Raw genomic sequence first — 17249 nt, forward strand, 5'->3', positions numbered from 1 at the left:
ATCAAACACCAAGAAAATAAGAAAATCTAATTTTGCCAGTTCAGCCTCACCGCCTATGCCGAAATTCTCTCCACTTAATTCCAGGACTAAACGTCTTCATCATCCAACTGGACCACGCCCGGACGTTTCATTAGTTTGCACATTTTTGATAACAGTGAAAGTCACTTTTCCTATTACCAAACTACCAACGCACTCTACTGGGCAGAAAACCGGCAAAAAGCATGGGATCCATGAACCGTAGTAATTAATCTCAAACTAATTCCCCTGCAACTCTCGTTCGCATTATTACATCCACGCCGAAGACTGCGAGCCCTTCCTGCCAGTCAGCAACAGAGTGAGGCAACTGTGCAAGCAGGAAAGTCTAATCCTTCCGAAACATTCTCGGTAAAATCCTATTTTGCTACGGAGCTCTGGGCTTTCGTTTTTATTATTTTCTTTCGGCTGGGTTCTTTGTCTGATGGACTTGATGGATGGCGAGAAGAAAAACTCCAATAGCTATAGCCAGCTCGTTTACACCTCGACACCATTCGGCCCTCCAACGTTCCCTAAACAAAAAGGGAAATTCAATTGGAAAATATCCAATTATCACAGACAGTTATCGAGAGCATTCCTGCGCTCAATGAATCGGGTGAAATGGAATTTAAATCTGACACCACAGTCAAGATCGTAGCCTCCCTCCCTGCAATTCCGTCATCTGGTCTACTTAAAACAACAGCGGGGGAGGTACTTTTTGGTGGCCAATTCGACTCGCAAGTGAACCTAATAGGCGATAAAACCACCCGAGAGGGAGATTATAAATGGCAGAAGATAACCCTCGACTGCCTTTTTCTCATCGGATGATCAACTTGATTGATTGAGCGTGAAGGCAAACAAATTTCCTCTAAGTATATTTGCTTTCCCATTTTCGTGAGAAAACTTTTACTGCCAGGGATGATGAGAGCGCGGGTACTAGCGGCCATCGTAAATCTTGCAGCTAAATAATCCCATGATTCGAATATAATTATAAGGTTGAAAATAAGATTTAAGATCGAAATTAGACTACATTTTGAGAGATGGCGAATGTGCAATAAAGAAGTTATTCAAGGAACTGAAATGTGGAATTTAAAATATAGAGCATCTTACAATTAGTCCAGTAGCATACCGATAAAATAATACGTTCCCTCACTCTAACCCCCTTAATATATTAAACCTCACACGTGCAAACACATCAATGTTTTGAACTCGTTTGACTAAAACAACTCTCGTTTCGTTTACCTTTCCAGATCAATAACAGCGGAACAGACGACGGACATACGTGACGTGAACGCGGGCGTTCATGAGATATTAAAAAAAAAATAACCTTGCAAAAGTGAATCGCAAAGGGGGACCGCGCGACGAATCAAAACATTGAATAATCAACATTCGTTCGTTATGTGCAAATCCGATGACGAAAATGGAAAATGGCTAACGAACGGATGGTCCCACTGCCGTGGCGGAAGGCGTGCGATATCTTGCGGAAAAGTTCAACCCCCGGTGCACCGCATATATGCTCGCCGGACGTAATTCGCCCAGAGTGCAATCGAAGAACACTGTGAAATGAGTGCAGTTGAAGTGTGCAAGCATTTTCCCCTATCGAACAAAATAGAAGAAAACGTTTTAACGTGAAATTACCGGGTGCGCGGTTATGAGTCGGTTGACAGAAAAATCGTTTTCACGGCCAGCGCGGCCTTGGCCGTTGCCGGCCAGGACAGTGACAGAAAAAGTTTATCGGCACTCGACCGGCGTCAGCAGTAGTAGTACTAGTGGTAGTATTAGCAGTACGGCGGCTAGCAGTGTCATCCACTCGACGGCGACAACGGCCAGCACTTCCAGTGGCTGGAGGTCCTTTGCGGCTGCCGGCGTCGACGGGTTCGACGGTGGTGGAACAAATGCCCCCGACAGCAGCAGCAGCAGCAGCAGTGAGAGTGAAGTAGATTATGGCAGCAGCATCGGTGGTAGCAGCTTTCTAGATAACTTCATCAATGAGAACAATGACAGTAGCAGCAACGGCGAACTGTTCAATGGAATATTGTCCAATTTTACCGGTAACCCAGTGGGACCGACTGCTACTGGTTCGCTGTTCACAAACATCACAACCGAGCTCAGCTTCAACGTCAATGGTTCGAGTAGTGGTATTGGGTCGGCTGCTGTCGCCGGTTCTCGGTTGGCTTTTTCCTCCTTGCCGGATCTGCTGGAGGAGAACGAACTAATGGCTCTGTGGAACTGTACCAACTGTTTTTTGCTCAATTATAGTGGTAGTAGTAGTAGTAGTGGTAGTAGTTCGACGCTGATCAACGCCACCAACAGCAGTAGGTACAGTAATGGAACGGACCAGGATTTGCTGCTGCTGGGATCCGGCGGTGGCACGGATGAGGACGCCGAGACCACCATCTATCTGATACGGGTGATAGCGACGGCGATTGTTTTGGGGATTGTTATTTTAGCTACAGTAATAGGTAGGTACAATTTTATTTTTTGTTTGCGAATGAGTGCTCTCTGTGCGAGTATGATTTTGTGGATAGAAAGTGGTTAGATGCATATAGAATGGTTCTACAGAGCTATTTACTGCACGGAAACGCTCCCGATCGCATAGCAACTAATATATTAGTCGAATTTCTGAAATCGATTGGTTAAAATTTGGTACAGCTAAACGATTGTTGATTTTTCTAAACTTTCATTTTTGTTTTTGAATGAACAAAACAGTTGCTGAAACAACTAAATTATCTAGTTGAAAATGTGATGCTGTCAGTTAGCAAAGACACACACCATCCGAATCAGCTCATCAAATAGCTGTAACAACTAATATAATTGTTGATTTCATGATTGGTGCGAGTTGAAACTGACAACCGAGATGGTTGTTTCAGTCAATTGTATTATTGAAAAATATCCCAACCAGTTGTAACAGCTAACGATTTTGTTAATTATAAGGAGGATTTGTTACCCAGTAATAAAAAGCCAAATTATCTTCGAAGAAGTTTATTGCTATCATATCAATGGCTTGATTTATCCAAACGCGTTGAATCACTAGAAAATATAAATATTAACACTGTTCAGCGCCAATACGTTTACAATTATTCTATTTTATAAAAAAATATATAGCATTGACTTTCTATACGAATTATGGTTCCATGTTCCACTAGATTCTCTATTTGCATGGAACAATTATTTATTCAATGATAGAATATACAGATCAATTTACTGATGGAGACTAATGTCCTATTCTAATGTCTAACATTTGTTAACATGTGAGAAAATTGGATGGCTGATTTGTAAAAACACATGAAACATACACACCTGGTTCCAGAAGATTTGCTCACGTTCGAACATCCGTCGAATCATGCAATTTGTTGTCTACCTGATGTATTATATAAAAATACTTCCATAAATTCACATATATATCACTAAATTAGGTAGGCACTTCTAAGTATTATAACTGGTTTATTAATCTAAACTTCAAAATCAAGCTCTTTTATGTTAGCCTCAAAAATTTCACAAAATGAACATAGCGAGAAAACTGACGTATCCTTTTCAACTAAAGAAATGGTTAAATAAAATTTGCAAATTTTTGTTTCCTTTTTGCTGTCTTTATTTTCTGAAAACTGACAGCTTTCAAAAACAACTAATTTATTCAGCCAATTGATGATGCGAAAATCAACAGGACAGTTAGTTGAATCAACAATTTTTAGTTGAAACAGTCAAGACAAAAATCAAAAATTGCAATATTCATTTTTTGTGATTGCGGGGTTTTCCGTGTGGGAAAACTCGAATCAGAGTTATCTTATAGAGTATACTAGGATTGTCCTTATACTGGTTTGAATTGTTTTGTTCTTTTATGCAGTGGAGTAGAGGTGCGCCGCGCCGCCGATTTCGTGTAAAAATCGGAGGCGCGCCGGCGTCACGCCGATGTGCTTACTATTTTTACATGCAATCGTCGGCGTGGCGCGGCGGCGGCGTGGCGCACACCTCTACAGCGGAGTAACAAAGGGTTTGAGAAAGATTTGATGCGATATGTCGATGTTTTTGAAAATGTTAAAATTAAACAAACTGTCTGCTATATTATATTTTTCACTTAGGAGAAAATTTGATTAAACCATTTTGTGCGTGATGAACAAAGTACTTTACTTTTTTCAAGAGTTGTCCTAATGGAGTTGTAGAGCTAGGGTCTCAGTAGGGCTCCCCGTTAGAAACACTGATTACAATTGCAGGCGATACGGGAAATGTCACTCACTAAAGCACTGCTTAAGGTCAATTGCAGTAAGCCGTGATTCTAAATGTGATATTAATTGTACGATTCATAAATGCGCGGGCGTAGAGACTTCACGATCGTGTGTACATCGCGAAGAGCTCGAGCATTTGTACATTAACCTGACCGTTTGTAAGTTACTTTACTTATAATCTTCCCGAACCAATCGAATCAAATGCACGGATTGAATACCGGAAAAGTGAACAGAATTCTAGGAAGGATTATCCATCATTCTAACATATTTGCCAGAAGAAGAATTTGACGAAAATCCGTCCGAAAATCTCCAAAATCGTGACTAACCATTAGAGTGACAGGAAAAAATGACCCCTATCGGCCCACCCCTGAGTCAATTCCTAGTCCCACTAGGAGTACCTATTCCAAATTTGAATTGAATCGGACAAATCTAGCTACCGGACCAACGTACCTGAAGTTTTTATGAGATTTTACGACAATTTATATAGAGAAAACCCTCTAGCTCGCATTTTAGCCGCTAGGTGGCACTGTATGCATTGTATTATCACTGTAAGTGAAAATAAGAAATAATTTAATAGTCTACAACTTTGTCGAAGGCTGCTAATCAATCCGGCTTTGTTAAAAGAAGTTATTAAACTTTTAGTGAAGTGATGTCTGAATTAGTTTTGTGGCCTAGCAGTGCATGGTTGTATATCAGTACTCGATTCCCACGAACTATACATTTTTGTGAAATAATGGTTAGATTTGGCTGAACAGTGTATTTAGAAGAATTTTTGTACGTAATACGAGTCATGCTTCGGTTAGAAAATTTTAGTTCCGCCTGTGACCGTATAGAGGGCGCCAACATTATCTTTTCAACGGAAAGAGAGTATTAGGTGTCTTCCACAAAACTGTATAACAAGAACAGCGGTCACAGTTGGAACTAAAATTCATTCCCTGTAACTCGTTCTCAGATAATTTTGCTGTATGCAATAGAGTTATCGACCAAAAATTTTAGGAAATTAATGTACGCCCTACGCCCTTTTGAAAAATTGCCCGTGTTTCAAAATATTGCAATTGCCAGAAAAAATTATGCAAAGTTTCGTTCGAATCGACGATGGTCATATTTTGCGGTCGGTCGGGTTCTCACAGAATCCCTCTGTACTGACATCCATTCCCTGACCCAGCTGTCACAATTACTCAGACGAACACCTACACAGATAGATATACGGCTAGCACTTAACGATTGTATACTAGTACTAAAACCTACAATTATTACTGCACTAACACTAATAGACTTCTACTTTTACATTTCTGCAATTAACTAGCCTGTGCACGATGTTGAAATCGACCGATAAATCGACAAACAGTGACCTCCTCTGCTGGTCGTGTTCACTAACACCGCCTGTGCTGTGGAACAATGTTTACAAACACGGCCCACAGCAAAAGCCAATGCACGTTCATCCACCAGTCGGCCACGCCAGCACGCACAGACTTACGGTTGGTCGTTAGTTTGGGCAACTACTACTCCTGCAGGCAACCTGATTCCTCCACGGTACTACCTTACGGCATTACTTCTGGGAGGGGTTTTTCTATGAGCATAGCACACATTCTAATCCGACTACTTAGTAGTTTTTTACCTTTAGTAGAAAACAACGTGGTATTTTCTGTATGGCAATAGAAAAGCTAGCTGTAGGTAGAGAATTAGTGCTCTTCCCCTCCGAGGACAATCTGGGCGGGAAACTCGAGATTTTCTAATTTACGGAGCCCTTCGACTTACGTACGCCATTCAACACTACGACTCGGCTACCTTGGGCCATTCAGCACTGCAACTTCTTGAGGCTCTCTATCGGGTGCCATTTAGCACCGCAACTCCTTTAAGCCCTTTGGCTTCTTTATTGTGCCTTTTAACAGCACTTCCTCGTTAAGCTCGCGACTTGTTCGCGAACTATGCGGTCTAATCCCAGACGATGGATCTAGCTTACTCCGACAGAGAATTCCCCGGCGAGAGTTCTCCCGAAGCCGAACTAACAAGCCAGGTTCCGAAGTCTTTCCGGTGATTCCTAGTGGTGTCCCCGCTTACGCCGTAGCGATAGAGAGTTCCCCCGCCGGACGAAGTTCTCCCGATACCGATTCTTCTTTGGGTTTCGCTATATTTCTAACGGGCCCTACCGGTGTCGTGGTCAGTCCGGTGATTGTGGGTGGACTGTGGCGTCCGGTTCGCTGGCTCTCCGACAATCCATACACGATGCTCTATTGCGGTCTACTCGACTAATCCTCAGCGGTAGATCTAGCCTACTCCGGCAGAGAGTTTCCCACCGGGCATTCAAATTGCTCTCCCGAAACAGTTGCTCGCTGTTCATCACGCCATTTCCGGTGTAAGGCAGTCATGATCTGCCTCACCACTCTGATGACCGCGTTGCACGCGATTACGTCGCTTATAATTTTGTGGACAACACTATTCGGGTTGATGTCTGGCCCTTCTGTTTCAAGCATCTCCCTGCGCGTCGATTAGAACCTCGGACATTCGAAGATCACGTACACATGACGTTGGGTACACGATCCGATGAAGATACTTTGTTATGCAGCCGTGACCTGATTGTAGCTGTGCCAAGTGGAAGTTCACCTCTCCGTGCTTTCTGTTGAACCACGTCAACAAGTTTAGGATGAGCCAGCGTTGCAACCAGGCCGAAACCCCGTATCACAATATCGATGACAAAACACTAGCGAGCAGACGTCTCGTGCTGCTTCTCGGACCGCCGATGTTTGCCATGATTCTCGCTATCCCGCATGTTGTTTTGAACGAAAAGGTCTTCCACTTTCGCTCGCCGGTCGTCCTTCTCCGTGCTGCAGCAGGATTTCTTAGCCGATGTGGTAGCCTATCACCTGGTGATTACTTTGCGTATTCTCCAACACTCTCCAGTCCATGTTAATCGTAAGTGAAGGACTACAGAATGTGACATCGATGATAGATTCCCTCCCGCCTCTCCGATATGTGCCAACGGAACTTCATTGCACAATCGTACGTCTAACTATACCAGAGCTTCCTACAGGATACATCCTCTTGTGTGGGCTACTCTGCTGACCACTTCACAGCCCAGGCATTGAAATCATCACCAATGACCACTGACTTTTGACCGATCAACTGTCCCCACTGTAGCCGTCTCTGAGAAACGAATGCGAAATTAATTCAGGACAGTAGTAGCAATACTAGGCAACAAGTGACCTAAATTTACAAATTCAAGCAATTTGGCACACGTTCTAACAACAATTTACCTTTTAAGTATTTTTAATCTGAGTAGTTTCTGTGTGATCTTCTTTATTTACCCGTAACTGCGGAACAGGAAGTCGGATTTTTTTTTATTCATTTCGTTTATTTGATAGGCACAAATGCGTTAGCTTGGCGGTGCCAAATTCTTTTGTTTTTACATTTTGGATATTTTAAAACTAGGAGGTTACAATGCTGAATTTTTTTTTTAAAAAAGAAAAATTTTACAGCTATCTTAAGACTAGAAGTAAGATTCTATATACAAGAGAGGGGGCAAAAGATTTTTTTTTATGAAAAAATTTTAAAACAAGGAATTCAATAGTAATAATTTTTAGGAAATATTTACAGTTATCTTAAAACTAACAATATAGTTTGGTACACAAAAGGGGGAACAAATATTTATGAGAAAATTCGCAGGTATTTTAAGACTAGAGATACAATTCTATTTACAAGATGGGGGACAATAGTTTTAACAAAGAGGTAAAATTACAACTATCTTAAAACTAGGAATACAGAATACAAATTTGAACTTCTTTAGCGGAGACTTCGTCAAGATATTCAGAGGGGGGCTGTAGAAGCAGTTGTATCAAGGACAGGGGAGAGAAAGCGTAGATGGTGACCGGGAGAGAAGAGCAAAACTTGCAACTTTCGGGCAAACGGGAGATCAGCGAAAGATTACCGCCTCAGTCTAGTAGGTCGGATTGGCGGATGGTATTCTTCGGACCCGCGGGGAATCCTTCAAAAGTCATCGGACCTTGAGTCGCTCTCGCTTCAGTTTCCGTAGTGGTAAGTGCGACGGCGGTTACATAGTTGCAGTCTGGAGCTGATCGGTCCCAAAAGGCAGGAGAAAACTTCTAAAACGAGAAATAAAAAGAGAGGGGCTAAATTGGGATATTTATCGTTTTTATGAAAGTATAAATAAGGGACATATAGGGGAAATCACGATTTGCCAGCATATCTCGGACTGGGACATTGGGTGGTCTACCTCGGGCCCGAAGGGAATCCTTTAACTGAGACCTGGCGGCCAAGTACCCGGCGCATACCCAGACAACGTGCTCGATGTCGTGATAGCCCTCGTCACAAGCGCACAGACTACTCTCCGCAAGCCCAATACGCCGCAAATGCGCATCCAAGGTGTAATGGTTGGACATAAGTCGGGACATTACACGAATAAAATCCCGACCCACATCCATCCCCCTGAACCAAGGCTTCATTGATACCTTTGGGATAATGGAATGTAGCCATCGTCCAAGTTCACCATTGCTCCACGAGGTTTGCCAACTGTTGAGTGTCCTCTGACGACAAATACTAAAAAATTCGTTGAAGCAGATTGGTCTTTCGTATATGTCAACATTTAATGCGCCCACCTTTGCTAATGAGTCAGCCTTTTCATTGCCCGGGATAGAGCAATGAGAGGGGACCCAAACAAAGGTAATTTGATAAGATTTTTCAGATAACGTACACAAGGACTCCCGTATCTTCCCCAGGAAATATGGGAATTGCTTTTTGGGCGTCATCGCACGAAGAGCCTCGATGGAGCTGAGGCTGTCCGAAATGATGAAGTAGTGATCTGTGGGCAGAATGTCGATGATCCCAAGGGTGTACTGAATTGCAGCTAACTCTGCGACGTAAACTGAAGCGGGATCATTGAGCTTGAATGAAGCGGTGATAGTATTGTTGAAGATACCGAAGCCAGTGGACCCATCGAGATTTGATCCGTCAGTGTAGAACATTTTGTCACAGTCGACTTCTCGGAATTTATTATAAAATATATTGGGGATCACTTGCGGGCGTATATGGTCCGGGATTTCACGAATCTCTTCCTTCATGGATGTGTCGAAGAATACAGTAGAATCAGAAGTATCTAGGAAACGAACACGGTTGGGTGTATATGAAGAAGGATTAATGCTCTGTGCCATGTAGTCGAAGTACAAGGCCATAAATCGGGTTTGAGAATTAAGCTCGACGAGCCTCTCGAAGTTTTCAATCACCAACGGGTTCAGAATGTCGCATCGGATGAGCAATCGATATGAGAGTTCCCAAAATCGATTTTTTAGCGGAAGAACGCCCGCCAGCACTTCGAGACTCATCGTATGGGTCGAGTGCATGCAACCCAAGGCAATGCGCAAGCAACGATACTGGATTCTCTCCAGTTTGATGAAGTGTATGTTCGCAGCGGAGCGGAAACAGAAACACCCGTACTCCATCACCGACAATATCGTTGTTTGGTACAACCTGATCAGGTCTCCTGGGTGAGCACCCCACCATGTTCCAGTTTTTTTTAATTCAAATCGTTTATTTGATAAGGCACGTTGCGTTAGCTTAAAGGTGCCAATTTTGTTTTGTTTTACATTTTAAATTGCTTAAAACTAGGGGATTACATATTGATTTTTTTAAAATGAAACTAATGCGATTTTATAGCTATCTTATATATCTTATACACAAAGGGATAATATTATTTTCGTAAGATTAGGGGGGTCATTTAGTTTTTGTGGCAATATGGTTTGACATTTTTATCAGTGAGATTATTGGAGCAAATAATGTTTAACTAAGGGTGACAATTTTTTACGACTATCTTAAAAGTAGGAATAACTAGAGGGCATGATTGAATTTTGTAAAGATTCGTAATTATAGTTATTTTTGTGGGTAGTAGAGTTGGGAATTTTCAACGAGATTATATAATATAATAGTTAAAACTAGAAGAGACAAGAAGAGCTAAATGCTCGTGATGATAATGGGGGGGGGAGGGGTGTTACTTCTGGGTATAAGAGTCAGGGGAGGGAGGGTAGACAAAGATGGCAGGGAGAGAAAATTATTTCAGTTTCAGGCATCGTGAGATCAACGGATGGATTACAAACTCGGGTGGCCTTCATCAGGGGAATCATGTACTGGGACGCCGGGTGGTCCTCCTCAAGATGGCAGGGGTTTTTCCAGATGATTTCGTAGTACGGCTCAGATGTGGATCGGCTCAGATGTGGATTTCGAGTTAAGCGTGTTATGTTCATGCCGTAGGTCCCGTGTTTGTTGGCTTATTCGATACAGATGCTTTGATACAGGTGGAAGAGGGTTCTGAGAATGATAAGGGAAATAAGAAGGGGCAGTTAGACTTGTATATTGATGGTTTTCACAAAGGTGTATATAAGCGACATATAGAGGATATCGCGGCTTGCCAGCACATCTCGAACCGGGACGTTGGTTGGTCTTCCTCGGGCCCGGAGGGTATCCATTAGCCGAGACCTGGCGGAACTGTACTCGGTGCACGCCCAGACAATGTGCTCGATGTCGTGATAGCCGTCGCCACAAGCGCAGATACCACTATCCACGAGCCCAATACGCCGGAGATGTGCATCCAGCCTGTAATGGTTTGCCATGAGTCACGAATGAAGTCACGACCCACATCCATCCCCTTGAACCAAGGTTTCGTCGATACCTTAGGGATTATCGAATGTAGCCACCTTCCCAGCTCCCCACTGCTCCACGAAGTTTGCCAACTTTCGAGGGTTCTCTGATGAGTAATACTGAAAAATTCGCTGAAGCAAATTGGTCTTTCGTAAACGTCTCCTTCTAAGGCACCCACCTTAGCTAAGGAGTCTGCCTTCTCATTGCCCGGAATGGAGCAATGAGAAGGGACCCATACCAAGGTAATCTGGAAAGAGTTGTCAGATAAAGCACTCAGTAGCTCCCGTATTTTCCCCAAAAAATACGAGGAGTGCTTTCCATGTTTCATCGAGCGAATAGCGTCAATGGAACTGAGGCTATCCGAAACGATGAAGTAATGGCCTGCGGGTAATGTTTCAATGACTCCAAGGGTATACTGAATGGCAGCTAGTTCTGCGGCGTAAACTGAAGCAGGGTCACTGAGTTTGTAGGAGGCGGTGAACTTTTGATTGAAAATACCGAAGCCAGTGGATCCTTCGAGGTTTGATCCGTCAGTATAAAATATCTTAGAACAGTCGACTTCTCGGAATTTATTATAAAAAATGTTTGGAACCACTTGTGGGCGTATGTGGTCCGGAATTCCGCTAATCTCGTCTTTCATGGATGTGTCGAAGAAAACAGTAGATTCAGAAGTATTTATGAAATGCACAAGGTTGGAATTGTAAGAAGAAGGGTTAATATTCTGCGCCATGTAGTCAAAGTACAGGGACATGAAACGGGTCTGAAAATTGAGCTCAACAAGCCTTTCGAAATTTTCAATCACGACCGGGTTCAAGATATCGCATCGAATGAGCAATCGATATGAGAGTTCCCAAAATCGATTTTTCAACGGGAGAACGCCCAACAGCACTTCGAGACTCATCGTATGGATCGACTGCATGCACCCTAAGGCGATACGCAAACAACGATACTGAATTCTTTCGAGTTTGATGAAATGTATGTTCGCGGCGGAGCGAAAGCAGAAGCATCCGTATTCCATTACCGACAGTATCGTTGTTTGATACAACCTAATTAGGTCTCCTGGGTGGGCACCCCACCATGTTCCGGTTATTGTACGAAGAAAGTTGATCCTTTGTTGGCATTTCTGTTTCAGATACCGAATATGGCATCCCCAAGTACCTTTCGAGTCGAACCAGACCCCTAGATATTTTACTGTGAAGACCTGAGCGATAGTTTGAACCATTAATAGAAGCTATAGGTGTGCTGGTTCACGCTTCCTTGAAAATACAACTAGCTCAGTTTTCTCCGTGGAGAACTCGATACCCAGTTTAATAGCCCAAGCAGACAAATAGTCCAAGGTATTCTGTAATGGTCCTTGTAGATCGACAGCTTTGGGTCCCGTAACAGACACCACGCCATCGTCTGCAAGTTGCCTTAACGTGCAGGAATTGTCAAGACATTCATCAATGTCGTTGACGTAGAAATTGTATAACAGGGGGCTTAGACATGAGCCCTGGGGAAGGCCCATGTAGCTAAATCGTGATGTCGATAAGTCACCATGCGAAAAATGCATGTGCTTTTCCGACAACAAGTTTAGTAAAAAGTTGTTTAAAGTCGCTGAAAGACCATGCTGGTGCAGCTTCTCTGAAAGAATGTTGATCGAAACTGAATCAAAAGCCCCCTTAATATCTAGGAACACTGATGCCATCTGCTCTTTGCTAGCATAGGCCATTTGAATTTCAGTTGAGAGCAACGCAAGACAATCGTTCGTCCCTTTGCCTTTGCGAAAGCCAAATTGTGTATCTGACAGTAAGCCATTTGCTTCGACCCAATTGTCGAGGCGGAATAGGATCATTTTCTCGAACAACTTCCGGATACAGGATAGCCATGTTCCAGTTATTGTTCGGAGAAAATTGATCCTTTGTTGGCATTTCTGTTTCAGATACCTAATGTGACATCCCCAGGTACCTTTAGAGTCGAACCAGACCCCGAGATATTTAAATGTGAAAACCTGGTTGATCGTTGCACCCATTAATAGAAGCTGGAGTTGCGCCGGCTCACGCTTCCTAGAAAAAACAACCAACTCAGTTTTCTCCGTGGAGAACTCAATACCCAGCTGAGAGGAAGTCGGATTTGACACTCTTTTCGTAAAAATAGGTTTTGCCATATTCAAGAAACCGATGTACACATTTTATTGGCATGTCTGCATATTCAGACATATATATATATATATATATATATATATATATATATATATATATATATATATATATATATATATATATATATATATATATATATATATATATATATATATATATATATATATATATATATATATATATATATATATATATATATATATATATATATATATATATATATATATATATATATATATACAGGGTGTTTGGTTCATGGTTAAGAATCTCTCGGGAGGTGATAGACTGCCATATTTGGAGAAAAAAATTGTTCTACACATACCATCAAATCTCAACCGTTACAGAGTTATTGAACTTTTTGTGTAAAAAAACTTATTTGTCTTAAAATACCTCTAACTTTAAAAGTATACTTTGCATTTTAGATATTTTAGTTCCATTCGAAAGGTGAGAAAATTTCGCCTTGAGTGATGCCCTCACATGTTTCAGCTAATGAGTTTAAGTAGCCTTTTCAAAGTAATTTATTGAAAATTAAACAATTTTAAACGATTTTTCGTTCATTTCTTGAAAATCCTAATAGTTAACCTCATCCTTTTAATAATTCAGATTGTTAGTCTTGGTGAGCTGCTTAATTCGTTCTTTGACATGATACACTTACCTTTTCTTATTTTCATGATTTTGGGTTATTCAACATGGATATTTTTATCTCATTTTCACTAGTACCAGCTCTAATTGAAAAATTATGGCACTTATTGTACTTTTTTTCTTTTTATTCGAAAGCCAGGAAAATTTTACAGTGAAAAAAGTATTAATACCTTTCAGTTAAGTGAATTTAGTATTCTTTTAAAAGTAAATTAGTTTAAAGTTAGTGCTATTATTAGCATTTTCGTTATTTTTCTTAAAATAGTAAATAATAAACATCACCATTATTATCATGGAAATAATGCATCTAAGCAAGTTCTACAGTTCTTTCTTTGACTCCATTCAATTATCTCTTTTGGTTTCGACGTAAAATCGTTTTTATCACATCGTTTCATATGCAAAAATAACGATTTCGAACCCACTACATTTGTGGCGAGCTCATGCTGTGTTAACTATTAAATAGCAGCAAAATGAAAATAGATATAGACAAAGTGTCTAATAAAAAGTTATAGAGAACATTAAGGGGCATCAAATGAACAAGAGTAACGATAAATTTTGTTGATTCATAATTAGAATAATTAAAAAACTCCAAAAAAAAACACAAATTTTGAGTTATTTCGTTAGTAAAAAATCATTTAGTACACTTAACTAAAAGATATTTGTACATACACTGAAAGGATATTTTCTCAGATTTCCAATGAAATCTTGTAAATAATGATATAAAGCATATTTTTTAGATGAGAGTCTTTTAAGCACTTGCAAGTCGGTTACAGGAAAAGTATAGTAATGAAATTACAAAGAAATGTGAAGAGATAGGAATATGACGTCCAAGAACAAATTATGAATCGTTCTAAAACCCAACTTTTGGATAATAGATATTGCTATAATCATACTTCATTATTTCGAGAAAATTAGCAAAAACCTTCTCAAAAACACTAACTTTTAACTACTTTACAGCTAAAAGGTAATTAAAACTAATTACTTAAAAGATATGAGAACACCATTCAATAGCAAATTTTCTTACCTTTCGAATGGAACTGAAACATTTAAAATACAAAGTATACTTTTAAAGTTAGAGGTATTTTAAGACAAATAAGTTTTTTACACAAAAAGTTCAATAACTCTGTAACGGTTGAGATTTGATGGTATGTGTAGAACAATTTTTTTCTCCAAATATGGCAGTCTATCACCCCCCGAGAGATTCTTAACCATGAACCAAACACCCTGTATATATATATATATATATATATATATATATATATATATATATATATATATATATATATATATATATATATATATATATATATATATATATATATATATATATATATATATATATATATATATATATATATATATATATATATATATATATATATATATATATATATATATATATATATATATATATATATATATATATATATATATATATATATATATATATATATGTATATATATATATATATATATATATATATATATATATATATATATATATATATATATATATATATATATATATATATATATATATATATATATATATATATATATATATATATATATATATATATATATATATATATATATATATATATATATATATATATAGACAATTTTTGGTCCCGACGTTCTGATTTAAGGGGATATATACAAAGTTGTGGCGAAAAGGATAGTTCGTGATTTTTTCAAAGTGTATTTGCAAATTTTATTCGAAAAAGAATAAGACATCTCGTTGGTAGTGCTATCGAAGTTCAAAAAAACAAGTTGAATTAAAAAAAAATGACCGGAACGGTGAGACTGCAGAAGCGGTGAAAATTCACCTTTATTGGAAACATTGAGAAAAGATATGTCCTCAAGCAGGAATCGAACCTGCGATCTCCCTGTCTCTAGTTGGGTGCCTTAACCACTCCGCCATCGAGGAACTGTGATGATGCCATCCCAACAGTTTCGTGATCACCGCCGCAGCCTCCAATACCTCCTAATTGACCCATCGACCCTCAATGTCTCCTAGAAGCAGATCGTCATCTCTCCCTCTCATCGATCGGGCCAAATCTCTCTCGTTATTTAATTTTAGGTCCAGTGGACTGCGCTCAAGGCTTGAGATATTTATTATCACTGTTTGCCCCCATTCCTAACTCAGTCGCCGCCAGACTTTTGGTAGTGAAAGAGCTATGGAGGGGCATGTTGATGTCTGCCTTCAAAGCCTATCGGCAAATGCTAACGACAAATCCAGCTGTTAATGGAATTTATATATTCCTTGTTTGGACGTGAGTTTTTGACTTTGACTGAGTTAGGAAAGGGGGCAAACAGTGATAATAAATATCTCAAGCCTTGAGCGCAGTCCACTGGACCTAAAAATAGATAACGAGAGAGATTTGGCCCGATCGATGAGAGGGAGAGGTGACGATCTGCTTTCAGGAGACATTGGGGGTCGATGGGTCAATTAGGAGGTATTGGAGGCTGCGGCGGTGATCACGAAACTGTTGGGAACTTGTGATGGCATCATCACAGTTCCTCGATGGCGGAGTGGTTAACGCACCCAACTAGAGACAGCGAGATCGCAGGTTAAGCCGTGTAGTGTCGGTAGTGGTTGTTTCAACCGGCTAAGAATTACACTACGGACTACCTGTTCCGGTGGTAACACCAAACAGGGAACCCCAATTCCATAGTGTCATGCGACCCGTGCTATGGGTAAAATTGTTGAGGGGGTTTAAAATATTCTCAATGGCGAACGGAGCCTGGGAAGAGCCGGGCGAACTCCCCAGTAACTGGCTGTGGTCCACTAGGAGGTTGATAACTCTATTATCTTTCTCCGGACAAAACCAGCCTAGACGCCGCGTGGCATCCGGCGGGTTGAAGTATGTCAGTTATGGAAATAACTGTCAAATTCATTGCCAAAGGTGGCCGCGTCACTTATGAGGAGGCAAAGAGCTTTAGACCGATCAGTCTGACCTCCTTCCTTCTCAAATCAGTGGAACGTTTAATCGACAACTACATTCGGGATGGTAGCTTGGGCGAGCACCCGCTGCATGCAATGCAACATGCATATCAGCGGGGGAAGTCTACTACCACCCTGTTACACAATGTTGTCTACAACATTGAAAAAGCTTTTTCACAAAAGCAATCAAGTTTAGGAGTTTTTCTCGATATTGAAGGTGCTTTTGACAACGTGTCTTTCGAATCCATTTTGGAAGCAGCACGAGATCATGGAGTACCTTCATATATCACGAACTGGATACACGCAATGCTTAGCAACCGACATCTGTGCTCATCGGTAAGACAAGTAGAGATGAGGAAACTGAGTGTCTGCGGATGTCCTCAAGGTGGTGTGCTGTCGCCACTTCTATGGAACCTTGTCGCCGATAGCTTGTTGAGAAAACTAAATGAGCTTGGGTTTTCGACGTATGGTTTCGCCGATGATTATCATATAATGATCACCGGTATTTGCATTAACACACTTTTTGATTTGATGCAATAAGCCTTATGTGTTGTTGAGCGGTGGTGTCTTCATGTTGGACTATCAGTTAATCCAAATAAAACCTCAATGGTGCTTTTCACGCAACGAAGGATTACAACCGGA

General features: G+C 40.5%; 1 protein-coding gene across 6 annotated transcripts in view; it reads left to right on the forward strand.

Annotated features, from left to right (window-relative positions):
- LOC131694211 (5-hydroxytryptamine receptor-like) overlaps positions 1-17249 on the forward strand; it is a 572517-nt gene that overhangs the window by 398995 nt on the left and 156273 nt on the right. For all 6 annotated transcript variants that reach the window (XM_058982716.1, XM_058982714.1, XM_058982718.1 and 3 more), the window contains one exon: positions 1263-2474. In XM_058982716.1, the coding sequence (XP_058838699.1) occupies positions 1664-2474 (811 nt within the window). In that variant the 5' untranslated portion in view covers positions 1263-1663. The remainder of the gene's footprint in view (positions 1-1262; positions 2475-17249) is intronic.

Source organism: Topomyia yanbarensis, chromosome 3 (genome assembly GCF_030247195.1).
Source record: "Topomyia yanbarensis strain Yona2022 chromosome 3, ASM3024719v1, whole genome shotgun sequence".
NCBI lineage: Eukaryota > Metazoa > Arthropoda > Insecta > Diptera > Culicidae > Topomyia > Topomyia yanbarensis.